This window comes from Cyprinus carpio, chromosome A1 (genome assembly GCF_018340385.1).
Source record: "Cyprinus carpio isolate SPL01 chromosome A1, ASM1834038v1, whole genome shotgun sequence".
Lineage (NCBI taxonomy): Eukaryota > Metazoa > Chordata > Actinopteri > Cypriniformes > Cyprinidae > Cyprinus > Cyprinus carpio.
The window spans coordinates 19,279,300-19,294,553 of record NC_056572.1 but is presented as its reverse complement, the minus strand read 5'-3'; the positions used below and the strand labels follow the sequence as shown (position 1 = coordinate 19,294,553).

At 37.7% G+C, this 15,254-nt stretch overlaps 1 protein-coding gene across 2 annotated transcripts; it reads right to left on the bottom strand.

Annotated features, from left to right (window-relative positions):
* Positions 1 to 1,928: 1,928 nt before the first annotated feature.
* Positions 1,929 to 14,619, bottom strand: LOC109113581 (insulin receptor substrate 2-like). 2 transcript variants are annotated; one of them, XM_019126391.2, is made up of 2 exons: positions 11,315 to 14,618; positions 1,929 to 2,488 (listed from the first exon to the last, which is right to left on the bottom strand). In XM_019126391.2, the coding sequence occupies exons 1-2, from the start codon at positions 14,406 to 14,408 to the stop codon at positions 2,484 to 2,486; spliced, it is 3,099 nt and encodes a 1,032-aa protein (XP_018981936.1). In that variant the 5' UTR covers positions 14,409 to 14,618; the 3' UTR covers positions 1,929 to 2,483. The 2 variants fall into 2 exon arrangements, with proteins under 2 accessions (XP_018981936.1, XP_042612633.1); XM_042756699.1 differs by lacking the exon at positions 1,929 to 2,488 and adding an exon at positions 6,286 to 7,092 and having other exon boundaries at positions 11,315 to 14,619.
* Positions 14,620 to 15,254: the final 635 nt, after the last annotated feature.

Sequence of the window (15,254 nt, the reverse complement as noted above, 5' to 3'; positions counted from 1 at the left end):
CTGATACGTACAAACCATAGATATATTTATTTTTATACTTATACTCAAGATCTTCAAGAACACTGTTGAATATATATTTTTAGTTTCAAAAGGCAAAATAAAATAAGCTTTAAAAGTTGGCAGAAAGAAATAGCATGAATCCAATGTATCTGTAAATTTTTTTAACAAATATATTAACATAATAGTTATACATTTGGTTCCACTTTGTAAACTAATCTGACTTGTAAGTATTGCATATAGAAAGGGTGAATGAAAGCTACCTATAAGCAAGATCTTCCCAAGAATCATCTCTGATAGTTAATTGGTGGTTTTGTTTGTTGTTTTGTATGCTGGTCTTTGTCTGTTGATTTTTGTTGTGTATTCGTGCTCTGCATTTAAACCCATCCGAAGTGCACACACACACAACAGTGTGAACACACACACACACTGTGAACACACACCCGGAGCAGTGGGCAGCCATTTTATGCTGCGGCGCCCGGGGAGCAGTTGGGGGTTTCGGTGCCTTGCTCACAAGGGCACCTAAGTCATGGTATTGAAGGTGGAGAGAGAGAACTGTACATGCACTCCCCCCACCTACAATTCCTGCCGGCCCGAGACTCGAACTCACAACCCTTCAATTGGGAGTCCGACTCTCTAACCATTAGGCCACGACTTCCCTTAAGTAGAATATGTAACATTACCTCGAGAAATTACTCAAGAATGTTGCATTGAGTCATGTGTCACTCTTTTTCAGGGCTTTAAACATAAAATAAAAAATACTATCAACACATCTATGTCAGTGCTATTCATGTGTTTTTAGATAAGGGATTTATTAAGATATGAACAAAACATGTTTCACCAATGCAATGCTTAGTATCTTGCGTTTCTAGTTTATTTTCTTAGCAGCTTAGTATTTTAATATAAGACACTAGTATATTACGTTGAATGAAGAGTATTTTAAAATGTTGTGAAAATGCTAAGCACATCAGATTTTATTTAATTCACAACATTCAGGGAAAAGCAGACAGTGGCTGAAAATGACTCCCTGTTATTGTGATCCTTTTCTTTCTGCCCCACTAATCAGCTCTCTCATTTAAGTGGGTTTTGTGCCCTACATTCATACGCTTCATGTGTTACAATCTAGTTGAATGAGACATCACTGCCACATATCAAGACAGAGCCAATGCAAGCTGATTAAGACGGTTGTCTAGTAATGCTGCATTAAAATGAACAGGAATTCTTGTCCAATTTTGGCTCCACTAATGTGAAAACCAAGTGCTTATTTTAAATTCATCTTTATTTGGAATAACTATCCGTTTTGTTAATAATACTGTTTAAGTGATTACTCTAACTTCCTTTGATTGGTGTGACTTTACAATAAGATACTGGTTTCCAAAATTTTGAAATATTTAAATACAACGTATATTGCGGCTCCACAGTGTATTTATGCATGTGTCAATATTGATCAATGTAATATTTTCTTCAAACTAACTCTATTCCAAATAAACATGGTACAGAAATTTTTGGACCAGATTTTCTGCAGTCAATATTTCTGGGCATCCCTTACTTCACTCGGTAGTCACTGTTAAATATGACTTGAGGCAGAGGAAAAGGGAATGGCCATGTTTTATGTTACAAGGTGAGAAAGTGACAATGAATCTGAGGAAACATAAGAGTGAAAGACTGACCATATTAGGTCATAAATATAATATCTATTTGTGTAGTTATTAAATATCATGTGCAATAACAACTTCTGGTTAAATGGTAGGAAACTCTACATATCAAAATTGGACTCTTATATAGCTATATAATATGTAATTATTTAATAAACTAAATATTTAGAAAAAATAGAGTGAATACAATGAATATTTTACATTTTTGATAATTTTCTGATTGTTTAGGTCCAAATAGGAAGTCAAAATTTTGCAGACATAGAGTAAGGCTTTGGATTGGTCATATGAGAACATTCAATTTTGAAGGAAAAAAATAATTCTGAATTGTGTACATCAATACATGTCTTTTCCTGAGACAGGACTTGTTGAAATCTTTTAGTCATCATTTAAAATTACTAAAATGCCACAAATATAGCTATTCGTACAACGGGGGAAAAATACCTTACAGTTGTTTAGGTCAGGTAAATAAAGATAACAGATTTCAGGGTAAACTATATTCCAATCATTGTTCTGAATTTAAACAAACCCAAAACAAAGTGTTCACATCAACAACAATAATAAAGGTTCAAACATACAAGTGGCATGTACGTTTCATGACTCTTGTTACCAATAGAGCAGCAGCTTCACAGTTCCTGAAAAATGGTGCAGATGGTAAAAACAGGAGCATGTTAAAGTAGCCTCAGTGGAATAATCACTGACGTTCAGCTTTAGGATGAGGTGTAAAGGTCACAGTTCATTTACAGCAGCATAGTTCAGATCAGACCAGTCCAGTCCATTAACTGTTTGAGCTTCCACTTTGCCTCAGTACCAGGAGTAACATCTGCTTCCTGCTCAATCTGAAAGTAAGAGGGAGAAAACAAGAGAAGATATCTTTAAAGCTTTATTTGTATTGAGAAAAAAATTGTATCTGCATTGTATATAGAATCCCTGAAGTCAAACCACGTCAAAGCATCTTAAAAGTCATCCAAAAGCAGCCTTTTACAATTCCAATCTTATGAAATGGACTTTACAAACACTGTTTTAGACCAGTTACAGCCAAAACACAAAGTCTTTTTCTTTTTTTTTTTTTACTTAAAGGTTGGAATACACAACTTTTAAAATCTGAACAGATTTGAAAAAATCTGGGCATCATACACTTACCGACTTTGTAATAGTCACAAAAGAAAAACTGACCATCATACACTAAAAGACTGAGGATTGTACACTACCATTAAAGTTGTTCCAATCACAACAAACTCATGCAGAAATGTGCGCCTTGTTGCTAGGAGACACATGACAAATGAATATGCATTCTAAAATCAGCTTAAAATATCAAATGTTTCAAACGTTTGGAATCCTAGTTTGAAGCTAAAAAAAAAAAAAAACAATTCAGAGTCTGTGACCATCATACACTAAACAATTTTCTATTAAATCTGTTAACTCAAATCTGCTGACTGGCTCTGATTTCCTGCAACTAGCAACTTCCAAACTGTAAATCTGGGGGAAATCAGTGCAAAAAAAAAATTGTAGTGTATTCCAGCCTTAAGGGTAAAAGGAAGTACAAAATAGCTTTCAACTTTGCCCATACTACTGAGAGTAGTGATTACATGAGTATGTAAATATCTTCTCAACACAACAAACACACATCATTAACAACATACAGCATAACTTTGCACCACCTCTGCAATTTTCCAATCCATTTAAGTCATGTTTATTTATAGAATACAAATGTTTTGCAGCAATAGACAGCATTAGACAATTTTAAATATAAATACAACTTAAACTATAAAGCAGCTCTCAAGTGTGTTCATGTTTTTACTTATGTCTGACCTCAATGAACTGAGTGAAGAAATTATCCCGAAAATATTTCCAAGTTTATAAATGTTTTAACAGCCAGCACAATGTTTTCCAGAAAGTTTGAACGGACAAACTGTTTAAAACTACCAAAATGAGCTGGCCAGATTTAATTTGTTATGATGTCACACCTGTGCGTGCTTCAGTTTCACTTTAAGTATATCAGGGCCTTGGGATCTTCTTGTAAAAGCTTGTGTTTGAGTGTTTCATTCTAATGTCTGCCCTTTGGCCTTTTGTTCCTCTTTGCATCTGGGCCTCCTTATGGAATGAGACCTTTGTAAGGCTGACATTACTGCCACTGTTCAGTATCTCTCATTGTACAGCCGCTAACTACCAACTTTTGCACCATTTCTGAAATAAAACAATATGCATTCACACAAAAAAAAAAAAAAAAAACAAACAAAAATTGATTATCTCATTGGAATTACAGTCACAGACCAAAGGAATGAGGGAAATCTCTGGGTCTGTTTTTGCTAGGTCTGTGCTGATTCTGAGGAATATGAATTACATCTGACAAATAAAGCATAAAACGATGACAAAGTACTTCAGGCTCTCATATTATGAAGAAAGAGATAGAGAATGAGAGATAAGATGCTGCCAGTGATAATGGCTATAGAGCAAAGATGGTGATTATACGTAAAAATTTAAGAATTAATATTTGTTACTTGAGTCAAAACAGAACTCCTTACATTCTAAACATCAGCCCATAATCCTTCAAGAATAACATGGACCTCTCAAGTGGACTGTCCCTGTCTCTTCAGTAATGTTTAAGACACCTGCTTCAAGGACAATGTAGAGTGAGTTTATACAGTCAAGGTGAAATCTGTTAGATGAAAGAGACTGGAAGAAAAGGGAGGAAGCTCATACTTTAAATTTCCAGATTCCTGGCTTATTGAAAAGTTGATTATTTAAATGCATAAACTACTCATGTAGTTCACTAAATGAGAGTAATCGTGAGGTCATGATGCAACTCAGTCAATGCAGCAGACTTGTGCACCATTCAGCATTAAATTGAGAATGCTTTTTCCCTGATTTTGAATTAAAATATTAAACAATATAAAAAAAATGTAAAAGTTAAATGTAAGAAAGTTTTAATTAAAATCAACTGAATTTCATACAGTATAACTGCAATAAGCGTAATTTTAGGTAGACAAAGAAGGTTTGAATGATATTTTGACAAAAGCATTTTCTGAAGAAAGTATACAAAGACAAAATATTTAAATGTCCCCTATAGAATTGTGTACTACTATATATATATATATATATATATATATATATAGATATATATATATATATATATATATATTTATTTATTTATTTATTTACATAAATTTATGAACAAAGAGAGATGCATCACTTCCAAAAATGTCATTACCTGTTAAATTTCTCAAAATTACAATTTAATACATACCACTTCCCTTTACTCCACTTCAAATTCCACTTCAACATTTAGTAGGGTGTGGCCAATTCAATTCAAACTCCAGCTCATGACTTGAAAGTGAACCAATTATTAAATTCTGAATTTTGCCCTATCCTGCAATAACTGCAAGCACTGCAATACACGTACCGTTAACACTGCACAGAAAATAACTGTCAATGTTTTATAATGTATATCTTCAGTGCCAATGAGCAGCAAGGATGCAACACTACAACTGCCAATCAAGACCAAAAGGCTGAGGCTCGCATGCCTGATACTTTATTTTAATTCAGCTGATGAAATTTAGGGTTTGCCTGATGACATTACCAACAACCATGTCTACAGCCTATAATGCAGTGTTTAATGCTGGAAGCTCTAGGCAGCAGTAAGTGATACTTAAAAAATAGTCACACAATGCTGATTTAATGCAGGCATGACATAGCATCTCTGCTAGCTTGTGCATCACCTAAAACTGTGGAACAACAAGAGGGCAACTGAGTCCTCTAATAAAAAATCTAAGCTGTGGATTTAATGAAGGTTATAAAACCTTACACAGTGATGAGTTAAAATCTAGGTCTATAATCGGCAGAGACCCAAAAAGCCAATGAGGCTGCGTAAAACCATCCCTGAAATGTTGTGATGTCTACCACAGGCGGAGGGTGAACCAACTACAGGGTATAAGGCTAAAAGTAGCCTAATGTTAGAGTAATTCAGGGGCCATTCTAGACCCCCAACCCACATTCTCATGTGTTTTAAGTCAGTTTAAGCATTAAAGTGATTTTAAGCCATTCAAGCACAAAAGAAAGCCACCACTCGGGTGCGAGTACCGTATTGAGTTCTCTTTCACATCTTTTTGAGCAAATACACACAAATTTATGTCAGAATGGCTTTCTTGACGAGTATCCACACAAACAACAGTAACGTTGAAAATATCGGATTTACATCATTATGATGGATCCGAGCATTTCTTAGTGTGCAAATGTTAATCAAACAGCAAAATAAAAACAGAGGATTGCTGGCTGCTCTTAAGTAAATTATGTAGGTTTAATGGGTTTTTGTGACTATTTACCTCATATATTTTTCACAGACACTGTAATTTTTATTTAAGTAATTTGTATTTTTGTTTCTAAGGGTTGGTCTGAACGATCAGCTCCTCTGAGGATGAAATCTTAGAGCCGTCCCTGGTGTAATCTATTAACTACAAACATCAAACCCGTCTTTTAGCCAAGTAGGCTACCAGATATCATGGGTGCCATGTAGGTTAATAAAATATTTTAACAGGACTGAATTTGTACTTAATGTAATTACAATAAAAAAAAAAAAAAAAAAATTGAGTTACTAATTATAACATTTTAATTTCTATGGTTATTCAAACAGCGAAATTATATAGTCTACAGAAAGAGAACAAAGAACATCACTCAAACTATCGTGATTATATTATAACTATCATTATAATCAATAAAGCTGTCTACACTGTGAAATAGTTCTCTTATTTACATCGTACATCTGCACTTTGTTTATGACAAAGAGCTATGTCGCCAGACTGATGACTGAACACCTCTAATTGGTCACTGCATTCATAAGGTCAACAGAATCATGTGTGATTGGTTATAATGCGCAACGCTGTGAAAACGTGTGAAAACGAATATGGTGCAACCTGAGCAGATCTTAATTTAACTCCACAAAATTTATGGTTTTCTTCCATTTTCACTTTATTTGCAAAAGACGTAATAGATTTAGTTTAATTGTTCAGGGGCATTTTTGTCCAATTTGGTGGCATTATTGCTGCAAGTCCCCATGGCCAGGGGAAGGCTTTCCCCAGCCTTACACATGCTCTACTTATAATGTCTACTTGAGGACATGGATGTTGTGAACCTGCATGAATGACTGTCTATGTCTGAGTCAATGCTCCTTTCATCCATCTCAAAACAAGCCACTGAACAATGTCTAATCCCCTACTCCCCTAAGAGTAATCTCCTCTCGCTCCTGGCTAAATGTGGGTAACACTGACAGTGTTGACATGGCTATCTCAGACGGGAACATCCCGGCCTAGTTTAGCCAGCTCTGCATAGGTGGAGAATCTGAGAGAAATGCTTGGGTTAACAATTGTTGTTGCATAAATCTCAGCTTGTTTAACGTCACAGCTCAGATTAGAGTTGCACGGTCTTGGGAGTTGACATTAAGCACCTCCTACAAAAAAAAAAAAAAAAAAAAAAAAAATAAAATAAAAAATAAATGGTGTGCTCATCTACATCTTGAATGGCATGAAGGTACAGCTGGGTTATTTTTTCAGTTTTATTTATAATCTTTGATTATATATATATATAATCAAAGAATAGTGGATTTGTAAAAGAATATTAGAAAACATTACAATTAGACACACTGACGATAATACCAATGATAACAGTTACGAGAAAAATAAATTGTGTGACCTATTCCTTTAAAAGTTGTGATGCATCAAAATTTAAACAAGTTCAACAAAAGTTTTTGAAGGCTGAAATCATTGACTGAAACAATAACACTTAATTAGCAGTTCTTTGATGATGCATTTTGTCTGTGTCAGTGTTTCTTGTACACAATGTGGATAAGCAACAGGTAAATATGTCAGCAGGGAGGCTACACTTCACCGTGACCAAAAATGACAATGCAAAAATTTGTTTGGCTGAAATTTCAAGAGGCAGGTTATTTCCAAAGAACTTCTTTCACTCTGACTGGTTTAACTAATCACCTGAGAACAAGACACAATTAAAAAGAGTTCAATTACCCAACGACCCAAACTGAATGGACGAAACCTCATTTTTGGTTAAATAATAGCTAAATGACAACTTTCATTTTGGTTTCAGTATCTCAGTAAAAAAATAAAAATAATACAAAAAATTATATATATATATATATATATATATATATATATATATATATATAAAAAAATATATATATATATATATATATATATATATATATAAAATTTCAGTACATCACTACTGCAAATTTGTCCAAATTTAAAACACGCACTTTCTTCTCTCTCTGAAAACCACTGTCAATCTTTAACTCTCAGTCTATTACACTGGTTCTCTAGCTCTCCGTTCCCACACCCCATGCCTCTCTCAGGCTAAAGGGACAAACACTAGCCGCTGTCCTGGGGCAGAAGCAGATGGTGTTCTGTCATTAGTGTATTGTCTGTGCTGCTGCCATGCCTGATAACAGACCTACGGTGAGCAGAGTGGCAGGTGCACACACACATACACACACTTCTCTCTGCTCAGCCATCTGCCGCAAACACAAATGCATACAAAAACATCTAGAAATATGATTCCAGAGAAAAAGAGTGAGTGAGTGAGTAAGTGAGTGAGTGAGTGAGTGAGTGAGTGAGTGAGTGAGTGAGTGAAAGAGAGAAAAAAGTTTCTTAAAGGTGCTGTATGTAAGTTTTTGACTCTACTAAAGCATAAAAATACCCTAATATATTTGCATATATTTTAGAAACATGCTAAATTAACATACTTGTTTATCTGAAAGACAATGCTACAGTCAGTTATTCTCCTTTGAAAATGTGCGTTCTGGGCCGGAATGTCAGTCTGTTTGGTTTGTGCAACCCGCCCACTGCCAGTTTACCCAATTGTATTTCGGCACCCCGGGTTGGCAGTTGGTGGAAAACACAGCCTATTTCATTTCATTCATTGTCAATTGCGCATGTTCTTGTTGGTGTGGTCAGTCTGGCAACCTGCATGTGTGTCAAATCTGAGGAGGAGAGGCCGTGTGAAAAAAACCCTTTCCAATATTTTGAATATGGACTGCAATACCTAGTTCAACCACTTGGTGCCAATCCTACATACAACACCTTTAAGTACTAAATCTCTAGTACTAAAACAGCTTCTTGGATACTTGGTTTAGATAGTTCTCCATTCTTTCTAACTTTTACATATATTGTATAACATGATATTAACTGATTAATACATTTTTGTTAATAACGCCACAGGAGCAGTAAGGCACATAAACAAATGTGTTAAGTTACAAATCCATACAGAGAAATTCTACATAGAATAATAAATGTTAACAAATTATTATGAAACAAAACACTTTTGGCACTTTTTTTCTTGTATTTATTATTCTTTTTTTAAGGTACATTTTAAAAATGTCAACATCCCATTTTCTGGCAAATCTATACTAAAAGGCCATCTGTAAATGCTAATTCATAACTGATATATGTCATATGTATTTTTGTATGTGGGGAACAACAGGTAATACATTGACCATGTTTACATGAACATCATTTTCATACTAACGTCCATATTCTGGTTTTGTCTTTGTGCATGTTTATTTCCTGCTGTTCTGTTGTGGAAATAATGCCTAGCTTTTACAATTTATAGCCATTTACGTTTAGTATTTCTGCACAGTAATGTGCTTGTAAACAAGGAAGCATAATAAACCCATTCAGCAACACAGACAACCACCCATGGTGCCATTTTTTGGGGGGTGCCAATTAATCAAACCAATTTCACTGCAAGCCAATTTCACTTCCTAGCAAAATTACGCTTTGCTCGAATAAAGTTTTAATGATAATCCAACCAAAAGAGAACCAAAAATTTAAAGTACAGTAATTGTAATGAATTCAACCAGGATGCCAAATGTGGCATGACCAGCACTGCTTGTAAATGAGATTTCTCTTTCTGCTATGATATGATAATTTTTTATTTAAAAATAAATAAATAAATAAATAAAATTTAAAGTTACAAGCTGTCTGAAATTTTTCCCATATGAGAAACCCTTACATGCATCAGAGTTAGAATACAAAAGTGAAAGCATCATGTTTGACAGCCTCTGGCATTTCTTTGATTTCAAAACCAGTTCTTGTCAACGCACTGTATGTGAAACTGAAGCCTGGCAGTGAGTGGAGAAAGTGAACAAAACTAAAGCTCAAGGTGAAACCAAAACAAGTGAGTATTCGCCTCTCCCAGCAACCTTTACCCAGTCAGGCATTCTAAGCGTGAAACATCACCGTTACCTGACAACGAACCACAAACAACAAACTGGCTTGTGTTTCCTACTGATGGAATCACATGGCTCAAGCCTCCATCAAGGCTGTCCATCTTCTGCTTAGCCAACCCATGGACATGGTAGCAGATGTTCATTTCAGAGACAAAATGCAAACAAGCTCTTACCCAAACCTCCTCCTGCCCTCTCATATTCTCAAGGCTCAATAATCCAGCCAAGAAAGAGTTAAACTGCTGTGTACTATCATTGCACTTTGAGACTAACATATTATTCCAGCTTGTAACAGCAATTTGATCTCGCACATGCCCAAATAAATTTCAAGTAAGCAAATTAGCACATGCACTCCTGTAAGAAATATATGTCACGTGTTGGGGTAAGATTTGATGTGGTAATCTTTCTAAAGCTTATATTAGTGTCCCTGTTAATGGGAAGTTTAATAGCATTTTGCTTAAAGATGTTATTAAACAGGGCATAACAAAATTCTGAATTTAATGTGAAATGATAAAAGATCTGCCTTCAGCAATAAAGTAAACATTTCTTGGAAAAATATCAACCAGGCTATGGTCTCAGAATGAAAACTCTGTGAGCCAAATGAACTTCAAAACAATATTTCTCTCTCCTCTGCATGCAACATTCTCTGAGAACTATTGAATTATACACGAGCCTACAAACATTAAAACAGTATTTAATCATTAACACACTTCAGTCTGTAAAAACCCTGGACGATCAAGTTTCTGGTAAATAAACAGGCGCGCACACGCGCGCACCCTTCTATCCTGCAGCGTCATAGTGCCTGCGCAGTTGGGTTGTTTACCAAGCGCGGCCACTCAGTCACGTTTCGCATGCTTCAAATTTCTCTGGAATTCCTCTGAATGAAAAACACCTTATCGACGCCCCATATACTGACATAAACAGCCAGAGGTGCAAACCTCAGTAAATATGCATAATACTCTCGTTACTTCCTAATGTTTTGTTTGTTTGTTTTTTTATTACCTTTTGTGTGTGTGTGTGTGTGTGTGTATATATATATATATATATATATTATAATTTCGTAAATAAATACCACTATGTCCTAAATATCATATAATATTCACATTTACAGATAAAATAAACACAAGCAAACATGAAGTATATGCTACCCGCAGACAACTGATCATTTTAATACAGTATTAAATACATTTTATAAATATTTATATGTATTTAATATACAACTTATACGTATATATAGCCTAATGTATTTATTTTTAAAGTACACCTTGATTGGATGTGCCTATGTTAAAGTAGACTACTGCAATATTTAAGTAGCATTTAATTTGCAATTATACTGTAATACAAGTGACTTTTAACCACACTGTCCCACACAATGACATCAACCTCGCATGCTGCAATTACCAGTTTATCTCATTTTATCATTTGAACTCACCTTGTACAGTGGTTGCAGTCTCTTTGAATCCCAGACAAACATATGGAGTTGCATGTAATCCATTTATTCCTGCTTTGCAGCAACCACCAGTCTTGAAGCCCATAATATCACAATTGCCAATCTCTTGTTTCTCCATGAGGTTTAAGGCAATGTAGTTAAGTCCATTCTGATAACCAGCTGAAGTCTCTCGGCACATGGGAGACCCATACTCCTCATCAGAACCTTCACTGCTTCGGACAGAGACGTTCTCTACTGAGGCAGAGCTGTGGCACTTAACATTGTGAGCAAAGGAAGGAAAAACAGGTGCAACTGTGGTGGTGGATGAAAATGTCTCAGAGCTATGCCGTCTCCGGCCCTGAGGGTCTGCTCGGATCACCTTCGCTCCTCCATTTGGGGCTAAAGAGGGGGCAGCCAAAAAGAAAGCACCAATTTCGGTTGAATTCACCAATTCCCCCTGGTCACTCAGGTTAAGCTTTTGAACCATGCTGTTGGGGCTTACTGAAGCACTCTCATCATTCTCAGTCAGGAATGGAGGTGAGATCTGTCCATTGTTGAAATTCATCTCAGTGTAGCTATCTTTACCTGTGCCAGATGGACATGGTGAGTTCCTGTGTTCACTGAGCAAAAAAGCCCTCCCATCAGGTGGGCATGGGCATTCAGCCAGCTCTGGCATTCCATCCAAGGTAGTGCTGAGTGCTTCCCTCAGTTTAGGAGAATGTGAATTCTGGTTGAAATTCATGTAGTCTGAGAGGGGGGATCCCTGTCTGAGGTTGGACAATGAGCCTTGGCTTTCCACAGAAACCATAGAGGGAGAAGAGTACTGTGTAACAGCAGCAAAATCTATGTTGATGTATTCACCAGGGCTTTTAGGCTCACAAGGGACAGGATGCTCTGTCATGCTGGGAAGCATCCTCAGAGTGTCTAGAGATAACGTATTGGGCCTGTTGACTCTTGCTCTGTGTGCTAAGACATCAGGGCGACGGAGAGGGGGCAGGGTAGAAACCCTGTTTGTCTCTTCTGTTGGATTTTGGCTCTGGGGGCTCATCAAAACATACTGGTCATCTTCTGCCTGTTTAGGTGGCTGTTGCTTGTTGAAGCGAATACTTAGAGATGGAGAGGGCCGTTGTGTTGGTTCACACTGACCCAGCAAAAAATCTGGTGGTGTGGGTGAGACATATGAGTCAACAGGCGACATATTCATGTATTCTCCCCTCACCGATCTCCCATCAGAGCTCTCAAGTGAAAATTTGGATCCCGACCACATCTTCATGTACCCGCTGTCTTCTAGAGATCCACTGCTGGGTGAGTTAATAATGCAGCCACTGCCTGTGGCCTGGTGATGTAACCTTGGATTAATGATCTGCTTGGGTGCTGATACACTCATGGGACTCATGGGCATGTAGTGATCATTTTTGGTACACTGAGGTGCCATGCCTGGCGTCATAGGCATGTAGCCATCATCACCCACATTACTATTAGATCCAATCTCAATGTCTCCATAATCTTCTGGGTATGAGAGCTTAGGAGAGGCAGAATTTGTGCTTTGTCCAGAGTGGCTGTTCGCAGCCCTCATCAACATGTATTCATCAAGTGACACTGAGGATAGCTGGGAGTCTGCTACCTGTTGCCGCGGGGTTGTCAGAGAATATGTCCTCTTCCTGTATGTCTCCACATCCAGCATTTCTCTGCTACTTGGCCACATCTTGTTCTGGGATGGGCTGTCCATCACCATATAACCATGGAGCTCACTGGCCTCTCGTGAGGGTGGTGTACTGGAGAGAGAAGAAGGAGTGTCACTCCTGTTTGCCAGGTTGTACCTCACATCCCCTGGGCTAGAACTGTAATCATCACATGAGAGGAAGCCAGTATCATTGGGTGACCCAGAAACAGAACCATTGCAGCTGGAGGGCCTGTGTACTGTGGATGAGATGGATCCATTCATACTTATAACAGATGGGGGCGAATGGGACATTGTCATGAACATGGACCTGCTGTGATGAAGCAGTGATGGTTCTGATGTCCGGCAGCCCACAGAGACAGTGTTAAATCTGTTCATGTGGTTCCGGCCAATAGTTGTCGGGCTCCCATTTTCAGATATTGACATGGAGACAGGCCTGGTCATGGTACCTTCCCCTTCACTTGCCGTCCGTATTCGGCAAGAAGAAAATTTAGGGACAGGAGATGTTGCTGTTGTACTGTCCGTCCTTGACCTCCTCACCAACCCTGTCTGACTAGGGGGTAGAATGTTTAGGTTCCGCCGAGTGGGTACAGATATGGGATTTGAACCTGATGACTGGCTTTTGCTGCGTGGTCTGAATTCTGACAGTTCTTTCATGGCTTCTAAAATGGTCTCATGTATATTTTGTGCCACCACAGAATCGTCTGCTTGCATCCACAGCTCTCCAGGTCCAGTAGAAGCAGATCTGCCCACCTCAATGAAGAAAAAGCTATCAGAGTGCCCACATCTCCGTATATTCATCAACTGCAGTGTCACAGATGCCATCTCCGAGTTAAGTTTCATAAAGCTAATTGTCTGACTTGATAAGCACAGTCTGTAAACTCCAGTGATATTTCTGCTCTGCCCAAGTCCTTTTGCTTTAAGATTTACTTGCCATATCTCTTTATACGCAGCATTCACTGGTGTAATCATACCGTAATTTCCCTCGTCGAAGCCTAACAGAGATGATGCAGAACTAGAAACGGAGCTGTCACACACTTTTCCCTTACTTAATAAATCGGTTAAGCCTGCGTGCCAGCTCTCTTGTTCTTGCTCATTCTCTGCAGCAACAGCAAAATACTCGTCCTTGGTATAGAGTGCAATTAAATATCTGTGCTTCGCGTCAGCGCGCTTGTTTATGCTCAGACAAGAGTCGATGAATATGACTCTTTTTGCAGCGGACTTGTTTTTCCATTTCTTTTCATTCTCATAGTACTCCAGCCGCGCAGGGAGTCCGTCACTCTGATATTTCAAAACAAAATAGCGCCGATGTCCGTGCTTTTGCTTCTTGAGGTATCCACATTTTCTGATGTTGTTTAAATGAATGTTGTTGTCATTTGATAACGCGGATTCCCCTTTAAGAGGCGGACTTGCCATGCTTTCGTTTACAATTTATTTATTCCGTTTAAAGTACTTGATATTCATCCGTAGAAAAAAGAGGTGAAAATCTTAAATATCCGAGAATTTTCGCGCTCTTTCACAATGAGATGTCTGTTAGTTCACCGCAAAACAACTCCTCGCTCAGAATGACTGAGCTTAAAAACAAACAACATGTGACGTTGTCACAGCCCATCTTGGAACAGTGGGGGAAAAAAGTAATGAGGCGGTGCGATATTTTAGAGGCGTGCCTGTTAAGCCAATGAATGGAGTTTCTCATTGGATTCATTGGCCGGGAAAAAGACTGACGGTACTTTGACAAATCCGTGACGTAGAATAGGCAAATCCCCCTTTACACAAGCTGTTCTCTCCTCCTCCCAAAACAAACAGCGCTGTGTGGATGACACATCTAACATTACTGTATGTAGCCTACACAGTGCTTGCGTCTTAGATGTAAAATGTAAATTTAAGACCATATACATCGACATGTTTTAATCTGGAACTTGAATAAACCTACAGTGTACTCCAAACACGTAGTCCCTTTTAAACAAGCGACGACAAACGCAGCTGATCGAAGTGCCCTACGTGTAGCTATTTCAGAATTATAATTTAGTCAGACCCAGTGTTCATTTTACAGTGTGTCAGAATGTAGGCTACAACTACTCATTTGTGGGAGTGAGAAAACGCATATGTCAGTTTTTAAGATCACAGAGTCATGCAGTCTATTGTAACTTGTAAACAAGCATATGAGCTCTGCTGCGCGTTACATAACGCATAATGGTCTATTTTTACGCACTCGGTTGTCCCTGTCTAGCAACAGTACCTGCGAACCAGCATTAGTGTTAT

What these genes read in the sequence shown, in the direction of transcription:
- LOC109113581 (XM_042756699.1), bottom strand. Translation starts at nt 14,408, where the DNA reads ATGGCAAGTCCGCCTCTTAAAGGGGAATCCGCGTTATCAAATGACAAC.